Source organism: Eublepharis macularius, chromosome 9 (genome assembly GCF_028583425.1).
Source record: "Eublepharis macularius isolate TG4126 chromosome 9, MPM_Emac_v1.0, whole genome shotgun sequence".
NCBI lineage: Eukaryota > Metazoa > Chordata > Lepidosauria > Squamata > Eublepharidae > Eublepharis > Eublepharis macularius.
Genome location: NC_072798.1, coordinates 101,368,683 through 101,385,048, shown reverse-complemented (window position 1 = coordinate 101,385,048; position 16,366 = coordinate 101,368,683). Strand labels below are relative to the sequence as shown.

Genomic DNA, 16,366 nt, shown 5'->3' with positions numbered 1-16,366 from the left:
CCACCAGCCATGTGACCATTTTCTACGAGGGCAACCCACTGAGTTCTGCCACCTCTTTTCCCAGGAAAAAAGCCCTGGAAGTAAATGAGCAGAATGCATTTCTATTTGTCATCAAATTAATGAACGTTTTAATTTTTCTTGTTTGTCACTTGGAAAATAGCATTTGAAGACCTGATTTGATACATTGTTGACAATTTTAAGTGCAGGATTTAGCAGATTATACTGTGATTGATTCAGCTAATTCATTTAATGTTCCTGCAATGGAAATTCAGTTGAGGAACATATATAAGGTGGCAACAAAATGAGAGCAGAATCGGCTCCAACCCTGGAGGCATTTTCCGCGCTCTACGCAAGCGTCACGCTGGCCTTGGTTTCTTTTGGCACAAGCCCATGTGGATTCCCCCTTTTTAAAAACAGTCGAAGTGAACATAATTAAACCTAAAAGCCTTAATGGATTTAATTTGGCAACAATATCTATATTTCTTTCACCTCTAAACGTTCCAAATGAAAGAAACATGTTTCAACATAAAAGAATCATTAATTTTAATTAAAACCTGTTTTCTTAAGAGTGTTATTGAAATGAATAGCTTTTATAGGCTAAACAATAATAATTTCGACAAAAGGCACATTGTCTGAAGTTATTAATGCATCTTTTTTAAACAGATTCATAGCCAGAATTATTTGAAAAAACAAAAACATGAAGTAGATTTGGAGACAAGGTTGAACGATCCATATACACACACACACACACACACACACACACGTACATATACACAGTTAGCTCTCTGTGTTTCTGTTGTGTGCAGGGCTTTTTTTCTGGGAAAAGAGGTGGTGGAACTCAGTGGGTTGCTCTCAGAGAAAATGGTCACATGGCCGGTGGCCCCGCCCCCTGATCTCCAGGCAGTTTAGATTGAGGGGAGTTTAATCTCAACTCCCCTCTGTCTGGAGATCAGGGGGCGGGGCCACCAGCCATGTGACCATCTCAAGAGGTTCCGGAACTCCGTTCCCCCGTGTTCCCCCTGAAAAAAGCCCTGCATATACATATAGAAAGGATGAAATCTACTCAAAATGGATGCATGTGCTACAGTTGGAATTGCCAGGTCCCTCTACCCTCCTGGCGGGAGTGGGGAGGACCTGGCACTTTCCTTGTGCCTCTGGTGTGCTCCTCCTTGCGCCTATGCCTCCAGCACAAGCACGATGACATCACTGCCAAGAATGACATCATTGCACTGGTCATGGGCAAGCTCCTGTGCTTTGCGTGTGGCTAATTCTGGCCCATTTCAGGCCCAAATTGGCCTCAGCGAAGCACAGGAGCACACCTGTGGCTGTCACAACAATGTCAGTTCAGGAAGTGATGTCATCTCTGTCAGGCCTGGCTAGGGGATTCTCTCAGACTCTCCACTTCATCAAACTGGTTGTATGAGTTAAAGGTCTTTATTACATAATGCTCCCTAGTAGTGGACGAGTACAGAGTAATTGCCTGGAATGCCCAAGCCAAGTCTTCTCTGATATGTTATACATCCAGTCCCCTCCCCCCAGTTCAAACAAAAGTCAATTGAAGTTGGTGTGAAAGTCCTGAAAGAGATGCAGAGCTGAAGTTCCCAAGCTGCTCCAGCTGTACTGATAACACCACTTGGCCCAAGCAAAGCATAGCCAAGATACAGTGAAGGAGGAAAGCTACCCTACTACCCATCCCCCCAGTAGAAATACATTCACAGGTATGGCAGGCAGGCAAGACAGCCTGCCTGACAATCTCTGAGTATTCATAGTAGTTAAGAGGTTGGGATGCAAATCAGCACTCTGCTGGTTTGGATGCCACTACTGCCATGAATTCTATAAACTATTCCTGCCAGCCCCAGCTCCCCAGCTGTATTGTGGGGATAATAATAACACTGGCTTTGTTCACTGCTCAGAGTGGGGCACTAATGTGTCTAGAAGAGTGGTATATCTGCACAGTTGTTGTTATTGCTACAGATGTTGCTTTTATTATTTGAATTTTTAAAATCCCTGGTGTATTTATAGTTTAGATTTCAGATTTTTTGACAAACGATGGGCTTTCCTCAGTTTAACAGAAAAATGTCCCTTCTGTCTCCAACTCTTCTGTGTGGATTGTTTTGATCCAGAACATAGAGCCTGGTTAAAAAAAATTAAATGTAATGGTGATAAGCACCTCCTGTATTTTGAAGCAAATATCCATATTTTACTATATCTTCCCGCAGAGTGATGAGAAATGCAGTATGGTGAGGGTCGCATTCTGTGCTGGTTTCCCTCTCACAAATTTTCTCAGGGGTTCCTCAGGAAAAAGTCCCAGAGAGGTCACATGGGTCCAGGACAAAACATAGGCTCAGGAACCCTTCTCTTTCTCTCACTACATGTTTAAGTGCATGGACTATTGACATTAAAAGTGTTTTCTAGTGTTTAATTTGTAGTGCTTAGTGACGATAAATTCATAAATAACCATGAATGCTGATTCACTACTTAGGAAAACAGGCTCTCTGAAAACCATTGCCCTGAAGGTCAAAAATGAAAGGTCAAATGGGCACAACCTTGGCCGTTTCCACACTACTCACCTTCATCCGGAACGCTGTGGGAAGTCGTGAAAAAAACACGGAAAATAGCGTCTTCTCGTGTGAGTTTTGCCCGACATTGCAAAAAACTCACGCGAGAAGATGCTATCTTCCACATTTTTTTCGCGATGTTCCACAGCATTCTGGATGAAGGTGAGTAGTGTGGAAACGGCCCTAGTTTGTTCCGTTACCTCAGGAAATATAATTGTAATGGTCTAGTCATGTTAGTCTGTCATAGCAAAATTAAACAAGAGTCCAGTAGCACCTTAAAGGCTAACAACATTTATTTCAATATGAGCTTTTGTGAGTCACAGCTCAGTTCTTTAGATGTGTGAAGGGAAATATGAACTGATCTGTTGGGGTGTTGTTTGGCTGTGTAAGCCTGGGGCAGTTTTCCCCTTCCACCCCCAACACGCCAGGCTCATCTGTCTGGAGATGGCAAATAATTGTGAAATGAGTTTTCAATCGGCAGTGAAGAGACCTAAAAATCACTAGCTACTTTCTCTTCTAGATTCCTCTGAGCTTTCCCTGTGCTGTAAGTTGTAACCATAATTTACAACAATAAAATGTTTCAGTCTTTCTTTTTCTCTCTCTCTCTCTCTTACTGATTTTACAGTTTCAGTTTTTGCCAAATGCCTGTTCACTTCAAAGTGAGTTTATTATAAACAAAATACAGGACAGTTCCCATACTTGGAATGTTTTCTGTTCCTTTTTTCTCACAATTTCACGAAAATACCATTTTTATGAGAATGGGGGAAAAAAACAAGAGAAAGCAAAGCAAAGCAAGTTCCTCATGGCCCCATTCTCATCCATGACTATATTCCTACCGGTGGCCATGTGCCGTCTTTCTCAGTTTACCCAATGTAACATTAGTATTGTAGCTTGGCTGGGCTGATCAGATCCAGTTCAGCACTTTTGGTCTTAAATGTATTAATGCTTTACATTCTTTGACTCACACGCTCCCAATGACAAATTATTCCTTTTGTCATTAAGGCCATATGTTGTCTTTGAGAATGGTTTTGGTTCATTGGTCATCTTAAAAATTATTGGTTTCTTTTATGAATTGTTATGCAATTTATGAATATAAATAATGTACATCATATATGGAATAGCAGTGTAATGAATTAAACTGATTTATCGGTGGGCAAATACGGTTGCAAAAAGGCATATATTTAGTGGGGGAAATTGGATACAAGGAAACAGAAACTGGTAATAAAAATATAGGTCTGGGTCAAGTTTTTTGGGCTCATCAAGCAGTACCTCCTGGCCCTGCACTGCACCTCCTGGCCCTGCACTGCCACTGGTTTGGCCCAAGTCAAGTTCTGCAATCCCAGGAGGCAACACCAGTCACTTCCATATGGAAGTGAAAATAACTTACATTTCTTACCAGTGTTGTTTCTGTTGCGGGCTTCAAGGCAGAAGATGGGAGATGCCACTTCAGCCATTTTCTTACTGGTACTCAGTACTGACTGACTCATATCAACTTGCTTTTGCTGATAGCTGGGAGCCAGCCAAATGCTAATGCTTAGCTGGGAGCCAGCTAAGCATTAGCAGCACACGGCTTGTTGTGCCACCAAAGGAGTTGCTTGGCCAGAGAACTGGCCCCTGTACAGAACTTAAAGGGTCATGGTTTGTTTTGCACAAGGTAGAAGCAAAATCAAAACAGGGGTCCAGTAACTGACCCAGCAGTCTTGCAAAATCCAGTCACTCCAGTCCCTTATTGTAAAAATGAGATCCTAAGGTTCAAAGAGAGCAGCCAAGCAGGTGTTATTTGAATGCTGTTCTCAAAGCAGGTTTTCTGCCAAAAGATTTTGTTCATACCTTCCTTCTTTATCCTGGTTGTGTCTGGAGAAGCCATCTGGACTGAGTGTAACTGAAGCAGAATGCACCAAGTTGTTTCTTAACAAACTTGTTTATAACGTACTTAATAACTTTTGCATTTTTCGTTCCAACCAGCAGCCAACCAACCAGCATGGCTGAGAATTGCAGTCTACCAGACGTCAGGGGGTGGGATGGAAGGGAAGTGTAGACAAGGCAGTTTTTCCGAGTGGGCATTTAACCACCTTTGCCCTTCTTTGGAGCAGCCCTCATCTCACACCTGGTTCTGCTAGAATGGGCCATGTTTTACAGTGTTCAAAGCATTTGATTGTATCTTTCTCATCTCACCCAAATTCTGTCATTCCTGAAGCCCCTGCCCCACATGGCTTTTTAATATGCAGGTCCCATAAGCCCCAGCATAGCCTTTTTTGGTGGTCAAAGGGGTTCTTCACCTGACACTGAAATGATAATAATAATGATTGTAGGCAACTTCCCAGAGGAGGCTGTTCCACAGTTGTGGCACCACACTGAAAGGCCCTGTCCCAAATAACCAATTAACCACCCATCTCCATTATGCTGGCAGAGGCACCTGGAGAACCTCTGGGAAAGGTCTTGGAGGATGGGCAGGACTATTGGGAATAGGCAGATTAATTGATCGCAGACTTGGTTATAGCATGCACAGCAAGAAAGTGCGATCAGAAGGCTCACACCAAACTGGTATAGTGCTTTACTGTCTCTACACATGGTGGCGTTCTGATGCAAAGTGCAGAATTAAAGCACTAGATGGGATGAAAGACCTGGTTGTGTTAATATTTTCAATGACCTAGGATAATCTGCAAAATATAGAAAATATGGCAGGAAGAGATTGTGAACCAACTTTTTTTTTCATTTCTTCTCTAGTTCTGTGTTTAAAGGTTCAGCAGTGTGTGCGTACCACTTGTCAGACATCCAGAGAGTATTTAATGGGCCATTTGCACATAAGGAAGGCCCAAATCACCAGCTGATCCCCTATCAGGGAAGAATTCCTTACCCACGACCTGGAACAGTAAGTACCAGTGATGGTTCTTTTGGTCCAGACTCCAGCTTGCTTTGTTTCATCTATCATCTGTAAGCACAATTTACCACAAAGGTATTGTGTGCAAACTCAGCACAGTAGTGCTCTTTGAAGTGGATTGCATCCTATGGCTTTAGTTTGTGTTGGCCTGTCTGAAAATAATATATCTCCTGCCCTATATGGAGGATGCAGAGCAGGTAAGAATAGTATATACAGTAAGGGTCAACTTCCTCTGTTTATGAAAAGATTCCAAAAATTATTCAACCAATTGGCACCCACAAGGTGCCTTTTTGAAAGTACTTAGTATACAGGCAATATTATTTTTTGTTGACTTCAAAATTCATATCTGACAGTTTTAGATCATGTGACTGTACGTGGTGTGTTGCTGTAATTATTTGCAGCGCTCACAAAGACTGATTTCTGGTGTGCTTCATGCTGAATGAGTACACATGAGGTTGTCTCTGTATGTGTGTGTCTTTTTTCCATTCATATACATGTTAAGAGATTTCCCTCATGCATGTTTTCCACCAAATAACATCCCCGTCTGAACAGTGCAGATCTCTGTGCTCACTCTGGTAACCTAACTGATTTGCCCTCCCCACCCCTTTTGGAATGAAAAATCAGACACACACACACCCTTAAAGCTGAGGGAAGACTGGCTTATCCAGGGGTTTCCCACCAGCCAGTCTGTCCTCACAACTGGGCTGTAAAGCAGCCAGCCACTCCTGACAGACCACAATTCCCCACCAATGGGAATACGCCAAGGGGGCTCACCGGCCCACTGATTTCCCCCAACTTCTAACCTGTGAAAAGCAGTTCCTAACAGACCCACCTTAAGCCAATTACCTCTACATACAAACAGTGCAAGGTAGGCGAAAAACTCCTCACCCTGTTGCCAGTTGTGGGGAAAGGAGAAAAAACTCCTACCTGGCCCCAATGCACAGCAACTGGCTAAACCTGCATTGACATAGAGGGAGGCGAGTGGATCGAGCATAAGGCGTGAATGAGACTCTGAGGGGCAGAGCAGCCTTGTAAGACCTCCTGCTCCACCCTTGCAGTGTTCCTGGATGGCTGGGAAGGTGCCACTGCGACCTTCTCCTTCAGGGAGGCAAACTGCGGCCCCTAGCCAAAGCAGCTATTGCCGCCGGCCGTGAGTGCCATATTCAAGGGTTGCCCAACATCCGGGCAACGGGGACCCTTTTGTCATGTCTGTCTGTCTACATACATGCCATGACTGTGTTGCTGACATTTGTTGTTTACTACTACTGCCATTATGCTAAAGCCATGCTACTGTGTTAATGAGTATTAATATACACTCTCTCTCTCTTCCTGCATAACTTTAGTGCAGATGTTACTGAGGACCTAAGCATGGACCTCTCTCTTATCTTAGAGAAATATGCGAGTCTCGGCTAGCTGCAGCCTTGAAGTGTCTAAATGCCAGTTTCAGCTACTCTCCCCAGATGCTGGGAATAAGTCGTTGTCTATCTGATTCATAGTCATAACTCAGTTGATTCTCACAGAACCTGTGTAAGCTTGTGTGCCAAAATTCTAACTGTTGTTTGAAGCGCGGGAAATTGAAGTATAACAGAGACTGCCTAATTTGAATTGCCACTTCTGTCAAACTCCATGATGGAGTGCAGACCTGAACTGTATGGATTCTAATAAAGCTACTTCTCATGGATCCAACGTGTGCTCACTACAGATGGGCTTGAGGGATCTACCTGCCAGGGACTGACACCTTTCTTCAATCTGTGTGACATTTGGGAGGGTGGATCCATTGGGCAAGGGGTTCAAAAAACCCTCCAACTTCCACCCAAATTGCATATCCAATGAAAAAGTTACACACATAAACGTGTTTCCCATGGAAATGAAAGAAAAATGAATAATTCAATAGCAAGACTTGAGTCCAGAGGCACCTTAGGGTATGGCCTTTCAAGAGTCAGAGCTCCCTTCTTCAGACACAGCAGGAATGGAAAACCCCCAGCCTTTATAACACAGCCAAATGTGGGTGGGGTGGTACAAGTGAGGGCATCAGAATATAAAGGTACAATGCAGTTTGATTAGGTGTGAGGGGTGTAGGAAAGCTAATAGGCATTTATTCTAAAATAAATAATATTTATTTTAGAATAAAAATAGGCATTTATTCTAAAAGTGCACACCTGTGTTTTCCTGCAGCATTAGGGATGGAGCAGCCTTGTATTCTCTTAATGAGTCATGAAATAATTAGAAGCTCCTGTTAAGCTGCAAGGGCCTGGCTTTATGTTAGTAGCCTGCTGGTTTGCATCACTCATCGTTGTTTAGACCTGGTACTGGAGAATCCCCTCTGACTTTGCTAGCCAGCATTCAGGAAGCAAGTGGACAAATTGGCCGAGATTAAGAGGCAACAGAGATGATAAAAGGGAGCAGGGAATGGTTTTGAAATATGAGGAAAGACTGAAGGATCCATGACATGTTTAGCCTAGCGAGAAGATTACACTTAAAAGGCAGCCATAAAAATGAAGGTAAACCATTTCACTTCTTCTTCCTGAGTGTTAAAACAAGAGATGCTTCGGCTGAAGCTGCTGGGCAAGATGAATTTAAGCTAAAATACTGAGAAGAAAGTTGCTGACTTGGTGGAATATTTGACTGGTGGAAAACGATCAGTGGCAGCTGCAAAACCCCTTTCTCTTTCAGAAGAGCCTAGTTAAGCATGTTTCAGGGCTGAGGAAAGGATGCGGCAGATATTTATGACAGATCCGTTGCTGGACTGCATGATCTCATTTTGTTGATGGGAGTTTGAATGCCCAGATTTATTTATTTATTTTTTTAAAAAAACTGCATATCCATGAGTGCAGGGGTCCCTAGCATTTAATTTTTTAAAAATGCTTCATTTACACCCTGCCTTTATTCCCAGTTGGAACCCAAAATGGTTTACATCGTTCTCTTCTCCTTCATTTTATCCTTACAACAACCCTGTAAGGTAGATTAGGTTGAAAGTGTGGGACTACCCCAAGGTTATCCAGTGAGCTTCCATGGCAGAGTGGGAATTCGAACCTGGGTCTCTCAGCTCCTAGTCTGACACTCTAACAACTACACCACACTGGCTTCAGTTGTTCTCATTGTTGAACTGGTGGGCCTTTGAGAACAAATAGTAGGCACCAAAACAAATGACTGTCCAATAACAAAATGTAAGAAGCTATGATGGAGGCCGCTGAATGGGTGTTCTCAGCAGTTAAGAAGATGGTACCTCCTGGGCTCCCTAGTGTGGGAAAAATGGGATATAAATCTTGAAATAACTACAGTTGAGGTGTCCCCTGACAGTTGGAGCAGACACTGTGTAGTGCTTTACAGGCCAGTGTTCTGACTCAATACTTTCAGGCAGAAGTTTCACAGCATCAGAGAAGCAAACGCTCACTTTGCTTAAGCATAGATCCAGAGGAGTTTGTCGTATTAGTCTGTAGTTGCAAAATAGTAAAGAGTCCTGTAGCATCTTTAAGACTAACCAACTTTATTGTAGCATAAGCTTTCGAGAACCACAGCTGCATCTGATGAAGAGAGCTGTGGTTCTCGAAAGCTTATGCTACGATAAAGTTGGTTAGTCTTAAAAAGTGCTACTGGTCTCTTTGCTATTTTGCTTAAGCAGTAAATGAATGACATTGTGGTGCTCTCCTAAGGTCATGGGCAATTTCTTTTGCAGTATCCTGTCTTCCTTTCTCCACTCCCTTGGGAACCTACAATAACCATTCAGTGTTTTGAGACAGAGAAACGGCTGCTGCCCTTGTTAGCAAAGATCAGTTACCCAGCTGATTAACGAAGAGAGCTCTACTGATAAAACTGTAACTAAACCATAATGGCTGCTAATGGCATGACAGATTAAAATAATTTGATTAGCTTGGTCAGATCTGGTTTCTTCATCGGAAGTTTTCAAATATGAGCAATGTGAGGCAGGGGTGAAATCTAATTCCATTTAGCATCAAGTGTTCTCATTCAGCTGCATGTGAAGATGAAAAAGTGTGCTGTTGTGACAGATGGAAGGTAATGATCGTTTCCCTGGGATGACTTATTGAGTTTGCATTCCATAAGTTAATCACTTCACAGGGCTTTTTGGTGATACAGAAATTAAATGATTTGTTTATCAGGGAAGTTTAATGTGCTTAGGGCTTGGCCTCATGCTGCAGTGACCAAACCCAGAAAATCAGAAGAACAGTCCCAGAAGTCTATTCACAAGTTAGTAGAAAGAATATAGCTCAAGGCCAGAAGCAGATTTTTGCACTCCCATGCATATTTACTTGGTAGTAAGATCCGTACTACTATTCGTTACATTCTTTCAAGTGTTTAGGACTGAGATGACTCAACATGCGTAAAAACATCAGGAACGTGGCTCTCCCACATCTGGCCTTTGAATCCTTTAGGAAAGAGGTAGGCAGGATTCCTGTGGCCCACTTCTATAAGGCAAAAAAAAAAGAGCAATAATGTAGTGAGCAGGGAAAAAATATTTTTTTATTTTCTTCATATCTACAAAGCACCAGTTACCCACCTGGAACCTACTGACTTGGAAAGAGCTGGCGTAGTGCCATGGCTAAGAAAGTTGGTGGTGTTCTTAGAGATCTTAGAGACAGTTCTTAGAGATCTTGCATCATTTAACAGTTAGACTCGAACTGTCAGAGTACCAGACTACGACCTGGAAGACCTGAGTTTCAGGCCCCATTACCTGAAGCTTCTTTGGTGACCTTAAACTGGCCATTCTCCCTCAAATTAGCTATCTCAAACTAAATAGTAAAGAGTCCAGTAGCACCTTTAAGACTAACCAACTTTATTGTAGCATGAGTTTTTGAGAACCACAGCTCTTTTCGGCAGATGCATCTGATGAAGAGGGCTGTGGTTCACAAAAGCTTATGCGACAATAAAGTTGGTTAGACTTAAAGGTGCTAGCCACAAACATACTAGGTAATTTTGAGCAAATCATGGGTCTCTCAGCCCCATGCCCATCTGAGGTAAAAGTTAAGTAGGCCTGATCTGGGAACCTTGTGATCTTCTGTGTATATTTTTAATGTTAAAAGCACTTGGTTGGTGGCATTCAAATCTGATCTGAGGCATTAAGAAGGAAGAATTTAATCCTTCCACCCTGGGCTGTTGGCCCAGTGCCAACTAGCTTCCTCAGAGCTGCTAGTTGCTCCATGGGGAGAAACATGTAGGTATCATATGAGGGAGCAGTTTGTATGAGGAAAAAACAGTGTTTGAGTAAAATCCCCTCCCCCCCTCTGATTCTGTGACCATCATCTGAATTAGCACCCCCCTCCCCCCCCCCAACACACACTGCTGCATTTTCCCTGCAAAAAAAAATCCACAGATGATCCTATTCAAAGGTCTTCTGGAAAATGTCTTGTTTCTTCCTAAAAGAGGCCTCCGGTTCATGGGTATTACGAACTGCTTCAAGCAGTCTTGCTTAATGTGATTCTTATTGATAATATTAATGGCCTCCTCTTGTCTTGCCAAGGAGTTCAGCAGGGAAGGAGAAAGGTCTGCATTGGCATTAAATAAAAATCCAACTTTTACATATCCCTGTATTCTGAAGCTGATAGGCAGGGAGAGGTAATGCTCCTAGGACCCAATTGGTAGGGAGATAAAGCTTTGGGATAGACTGGGTAGACTGGAAAAAAACACAAGATGCACCTTCTCTCCACAGGGTTAAATTACAGGATCGTTTCCAAAGTTAGTAAGTGGGAAGGAGTTAGTCAGTGGCAGGGCTTCCCCAAGTTCCGATTGACAGGAAAATGATTGACAGGGTAACATTGCAACCTACAAAAGATGCACCTTCCCCCATCCCCTCCAATGGAGTTAAAGTGAAGGAACATTTTTAAAGCCGATAGGTGGGAAGGGGGGGTCGGTATTCCTCTTCTTTCGGTGAACTGATTGGCAGGGCGACAATGTCATTGCCCAGGGAGCTCCAAACAAAAAATGCATTCATGCACATATTCCTCTTCACCCCAACTGAGTTAATTGGTATAATGCTAAGAGCTCATCCTCTCCTTTGGAAATTGACTGGATGGTAGTCTTGCCATTAAGGAAAACAAGATGCCAGTGTCTGCCTGCACTGCCACTGAGCAGTAAGAACTGAAACGAAACACACAAACCTTTCACTGAGGGGGACTCATTACAGCTTCTTGTCCCATATTGAGTTCACTGTTCCAGAAGCCACTTTAATGAAACAAAACAGTGAATTCTAGGTGCTTCTGGCTTGTTTCTTTTATTTTGTGCACTGTTAGTGGGGAGGCAAGAGCCCCATGGCGCAGAGTGGTAAGCTGCAATACTGCAGACCAAGCTCTGCTCATGACCTGAGTTCGATCCTGGCAGAAGCCGGGTTCAAATAGCCAGCTCAAAGTTGACTCAGCCTTCCATCCTTCCGAGGTCAGTAAAATGAGTACCCAGTTTTCTGGGGGTAAAGTGTAGATGACTGGGGAAGGCAATGGCAAACCACCCTGTAAAATGTCTACCAAGAAAATGTCGCAATGTGACATCCCCCTGTCAATCCCTGGCAGTCAGGTCCCTCAAGCCCTCCACAGTTAACACATAGGTGTTTTAGTTGAAGTAGCTTTACTGAGATCCATACAGTATAGGTGTTCACCTAAAGGTGCAGAAATTGGCAGAACTGACAATTCAAACAAACGTCTGGCTATTATAGGAAAACTTCCCGCCCTCCTGGGTCTGTTGACATTCTGGCACGAAACCCCAAAGAGGTTGCATGGGAACCAAGTAGTTTAGACTACATGAAGTACAAAGGCAGTCTGTCTCTGGGAAAGTTACAATGTTTGCTGCTAGCAGCCCTCTCCAAGGACACATACTAGAAAAGTGAAAGTACATATTTTTCAACAGATAATGGAGGGGCCCACTGGCTCTCCTGCAATTAATATCAGAAGTTAAGACACTCTCAGACGATCACCCACAGTTACATCATATAATTCTGGCAAACAGTACAAAACAGCATTGACCGTTATAAAATGCAAAATACAATCATGGCACGTATACTGGCATACTTGACCCCCCCCCATGGGTCAGTAATGACTCGGTGCTTGCACAGAGGACTACCTTTACCTTTAGTGACAAGGGTCGCTGACTGGTATCTGTGGGGCCACAACCATTGGCTTGGGGCTCAGAATTTGTCAAAGAACCAAGGTATACCTTCAGAAATACCATATAGTTGAGCCCTTCATGGACCTCTCCAGTCAGCCTGTAGATGGAGGATTCCATGTTGGAATCTGATCCATCACATTAAAAAACTATGCACATAAGAAAAACCTTGCTTCTCTGGGAGAATGCTAAGCTAAAGCCTTTCTCACTGATGTGGAGAGCTCACTTGTACAGGGGAAATGTTCCATGTTGGAGAAGTTTTCCAACATAAAACAGCCCCTCCCCCCCCCAGTATTTTAAAGTGGTACAGTCCAGCAAGCTTGTGCCACATGACATTTTAATATGTACTTTGGCTCTTAGCTTGACAGTTGCCTGAAAGTTAAGAAATCTTTTTTTTTCCCTGTGATCAGATCCTAAGGCAGGGGTCATGCTTGGAAGAGTATAAAACATTACAGTATTTGTTCAGCTCTGGAGATTGAATTCTCCGTTGAAGTACAATATGGCTTTCATCTCTAACAAAAGCATGTGGGTATGCCCAGGGAAAACTGAACAAAAATTGGATACTATTCAGTTCAAGTTGAGATGAATTCCTGTATTATTTGACTTCATGTTTCTTAACTAGCCGAAAGGTCCATTTCAGACATAATAGAAGGTTTTAGCATTCCCTTTTAAATCCTTGGCATCTCGAAATAAGTGCTTGTATTCCATGTCATAAATGTATATTTACCATTATTAGCTCAGGAGTTCCACATTAGTACTGGACAACAATAATTGTCTGGGGGTGGCATTGAGATAAGGCACATAGTTCTGAGATACTGTTTCATACTGAAGGTTAGAAAGCAACCGCCTGGTAGAAAGCAACCGTCTGGTAGAAAGCAACCATGTCACTAAAATGGTACAAAGTCCAGGCTTATCCCTGTCTGACTTTTATTCTACATTCAGGGTGGGTGTTATTTTTTTGACATGGGGAAGTATTCGAATATGCAATCCCTCACTTTGGAAAGAATATGTTGTGTGAAGCCAGGCCTGTGTTTTATTCAGGATGTCTGAGGATTTTTTGTTGCTTGCCAGTGTACCTTTCATTGTGATTGCACACACACAAAAAATCCCTGCATATGAGGTTTACTATTACTACTAATGTGCAGGTCAGACTTGGTTTCACAATAATTCTGTGTTGGTTTTGTTGGTTGATCTCTGTGAACCTGCATGTTCAGTTCTGGCCGCTGACGAAGATGCATTGTCGAAATTTGTTTGGTTTTGTCTTACTTATCTATCATAATTAATGGTGTATTTAATTTATTGTGTATGTATACCTTAATAGAATTTTTTGTCTGGTGTATGTTAGAAATGTTTTCTTTTTTGGTTGAAGTGTTTACTTTTTGGATTTTATATGCAGGTACCATAGGTTTTTGAATTGTGTTTGGAGATATATATTTATCTCCATCTTTTGTTTTTAGTTTTTGCCTTTTGTTGCTATTGCATCCCTCCTCTTTCTTTTTGTTTGTTTGAAGTGGTGCAATCCCAGATAGGCTCTGCCTATTCTGAATATGCTGGTCAGTTCTTAGGTTTTCCATTAGATGGACACACTAGATTTGCTAGACTCTTAACCAAGAATTAACAGGTGGCTGAATTAGCAATAATCCTTTAGCAGGGTTGTCTACTCCAGGGCCGAATCCACATGGCTCAAGTTTGCCACTGTTTTCCTGCCATTTATGCGCTTCTCAGAGGGCTGTTCACATACTCTTACCTCAATCCCACCACTCTTATCGTATCTGTTGCGCTGCGCCTCAGACAAGGTTGTCCCGCTTTCAAATGCTTCTCCTGCGCAGTCCTCACTATGGATGTGAACAAATAGAAGCAGTTCCCAAAGAGACCGCCCCCTCTTAACCACCCCCCTTCCTTGTTTCTTGCCTTTCCGGAACATCGTCCCTCTTTCCCAAGCAATTCTTATGGTCCCAGCTCTGTCCGAGGCATGCCCACCCACCCCTCCTGTTTATTTTTTTTTTAAAGGGGGCATTCCTAGCGCTATTGTGAAATCCCATTCATGAAGATCACCCACAAGCGGTTTGGGAAGTGGCATTGTAAAAAGTCTGTGGAGGCATCAAGGGGGGGTGGGTTGCCATTTTTTTTACAGTAAATAATGTTTCACTGCCGAAGGAGAGCCCAGGTAATTTCTGATAAGTGGGCTGTGCCTGCAAAGGTTGACTCTTTCCGGGTTTTTTTTTTTAATTAAAATTATCAGTATAGCGAAAAATCACTATCCTGTAATTATAGTTGAGCGGTAACATTAACCAATCACAGGCATTGTAATTGAGCAGAAAATCGATATAGTGAAAATCTAGCATTAATTTTTTTTTAAAGGCTATGTGATGTCATCAGCAACGGCGGATCTAAACCTGCCCCATATCGCGCGATTCTCCCAGGGATGTGAACGGAGTATAGCACGATGCTGGCGCAGTAAAAGAGGGGATGTGAACACAGACTGGGACATTGCGGGATAGAATCCAGTGCAATTATTGTATATGAAAAGCGGAAGGTAGGGAAGTGTGAATTCTGCCCAGGTTGAGATATTTCTGGAAATTTGGGGATGGAGCCTGGGGGAGGCATGGTTTTGTGAGGGGAGAGACCTCAGCAGGGTATAATGCCATACAGTCTACCCTCAAAGCAGTCTTTCTTCCATGGGTAACTGGTCTCTGAAGCCTGGAGATGAGTTATAATAACAACAGCATTTGATTTATATGCCACCCTTCAGGATAACTTACTGCCACATTCAGAGTGGTTTACAAAGTGTGTTATTATTATCTCCATGACAATCACCCTGTGAGGTAGGTGGGCTGAGAGAGCTCTGGAAGAGCTGTGGCAGACCCACGATCACCCAGCTGGCTTCAAGCGAAGGAGTGGGGAATCAAACCCAGCTCTCCAGATTAAAGTCCTGCTGCTCCTAACCACTACACCAAACTGGCAAGCCTAGACTTTATTCAACGGAAGGCATGGAGTTTGGGAGCCTTCCAGAGGGATCCATCTGGCTGTGGCCGGCAAGCAACAAAATGAAGGGGTAGATGGACCTCGGTCTGATCCAGCAAGCCAGTTCTTACCGTTTTGAAGGCAGCTCTTTTAGAAAGAGTTAAAATGGAATTAAATAAAGTAATATACTTCTTGGCAGCAGCCAAGGCCTACAGGCTTTGGCTTCAAAACAGAGCAAATTGCTGCAGAGATTTCTGCCGCAATCTAATACAAGTAATAGGAGGGGGGAGGGGGGAGTAATGACATAATTGACCAGTTCGCTCTAGCCCAGAGGCCGTGCTTTAAATTTTGTGATCTAGACATTATGCAGATCATCATCTAGAGCCACAGCATATAACCAAATCCATTAGAAACTGACTTTATTTCTCTTGCCTAGAGGAATATTCCATGAGTCAGCATTATGAGGATGGTATGGTACAGGTGGTTAATATCTTTAGTGTGTAACATTTTAAAAGGTAGAGCCCAAAGGAAGAGTGAACAGCTCCCTTTCATGGCCTATGGATCCCATTGAGGCCCATTAATTCTGATCGCCAACAACACCTTCATGATACATGTAGAAACTACCTTTCTCTGTCTAGCAAACCATATACTAACCACGGCAATACATTAGTATGTGTTTCTGCCTGTGTTGTTCCAAGTTGGCAATTCTGGGTATCCAAAGGCGCTGAAATGGGACCATGATGCTCTTGTCTCAATACATAAAATGGATGGAATAGAACTACCTGCTTAAAGTGAGCTGGCAATAGGGGCCCGGTGATTGCCTGGAATTACAACTGATCTCCAAGTGACAGAGTTC

The 16,366-nt window shown here is 43.0% G+C and overlaps 1 protein-coding gene across 1 annotated transcript in view; it reads left to right on the top strand.

Annotated features, from left to right (window-relative positions):
• SEMA3C (semaphorin 3C) overlaps positions 1–16,366 on the top strand; it is a 273,491-nt gene that overhangs the window by 202,625 nt on the left and 54,500 nt on the right. Inside the window, exon 11 of the mRNA XM_054989345.1 lies at positions 5,286–5,430. Coding sequence (XP_054845320.1) covers positions 5,286–5,430 — 145 coding nt within the window. The remainder of the gene's footprint in view (positions 1–5,285; positions 5,431–16,366) is intronic.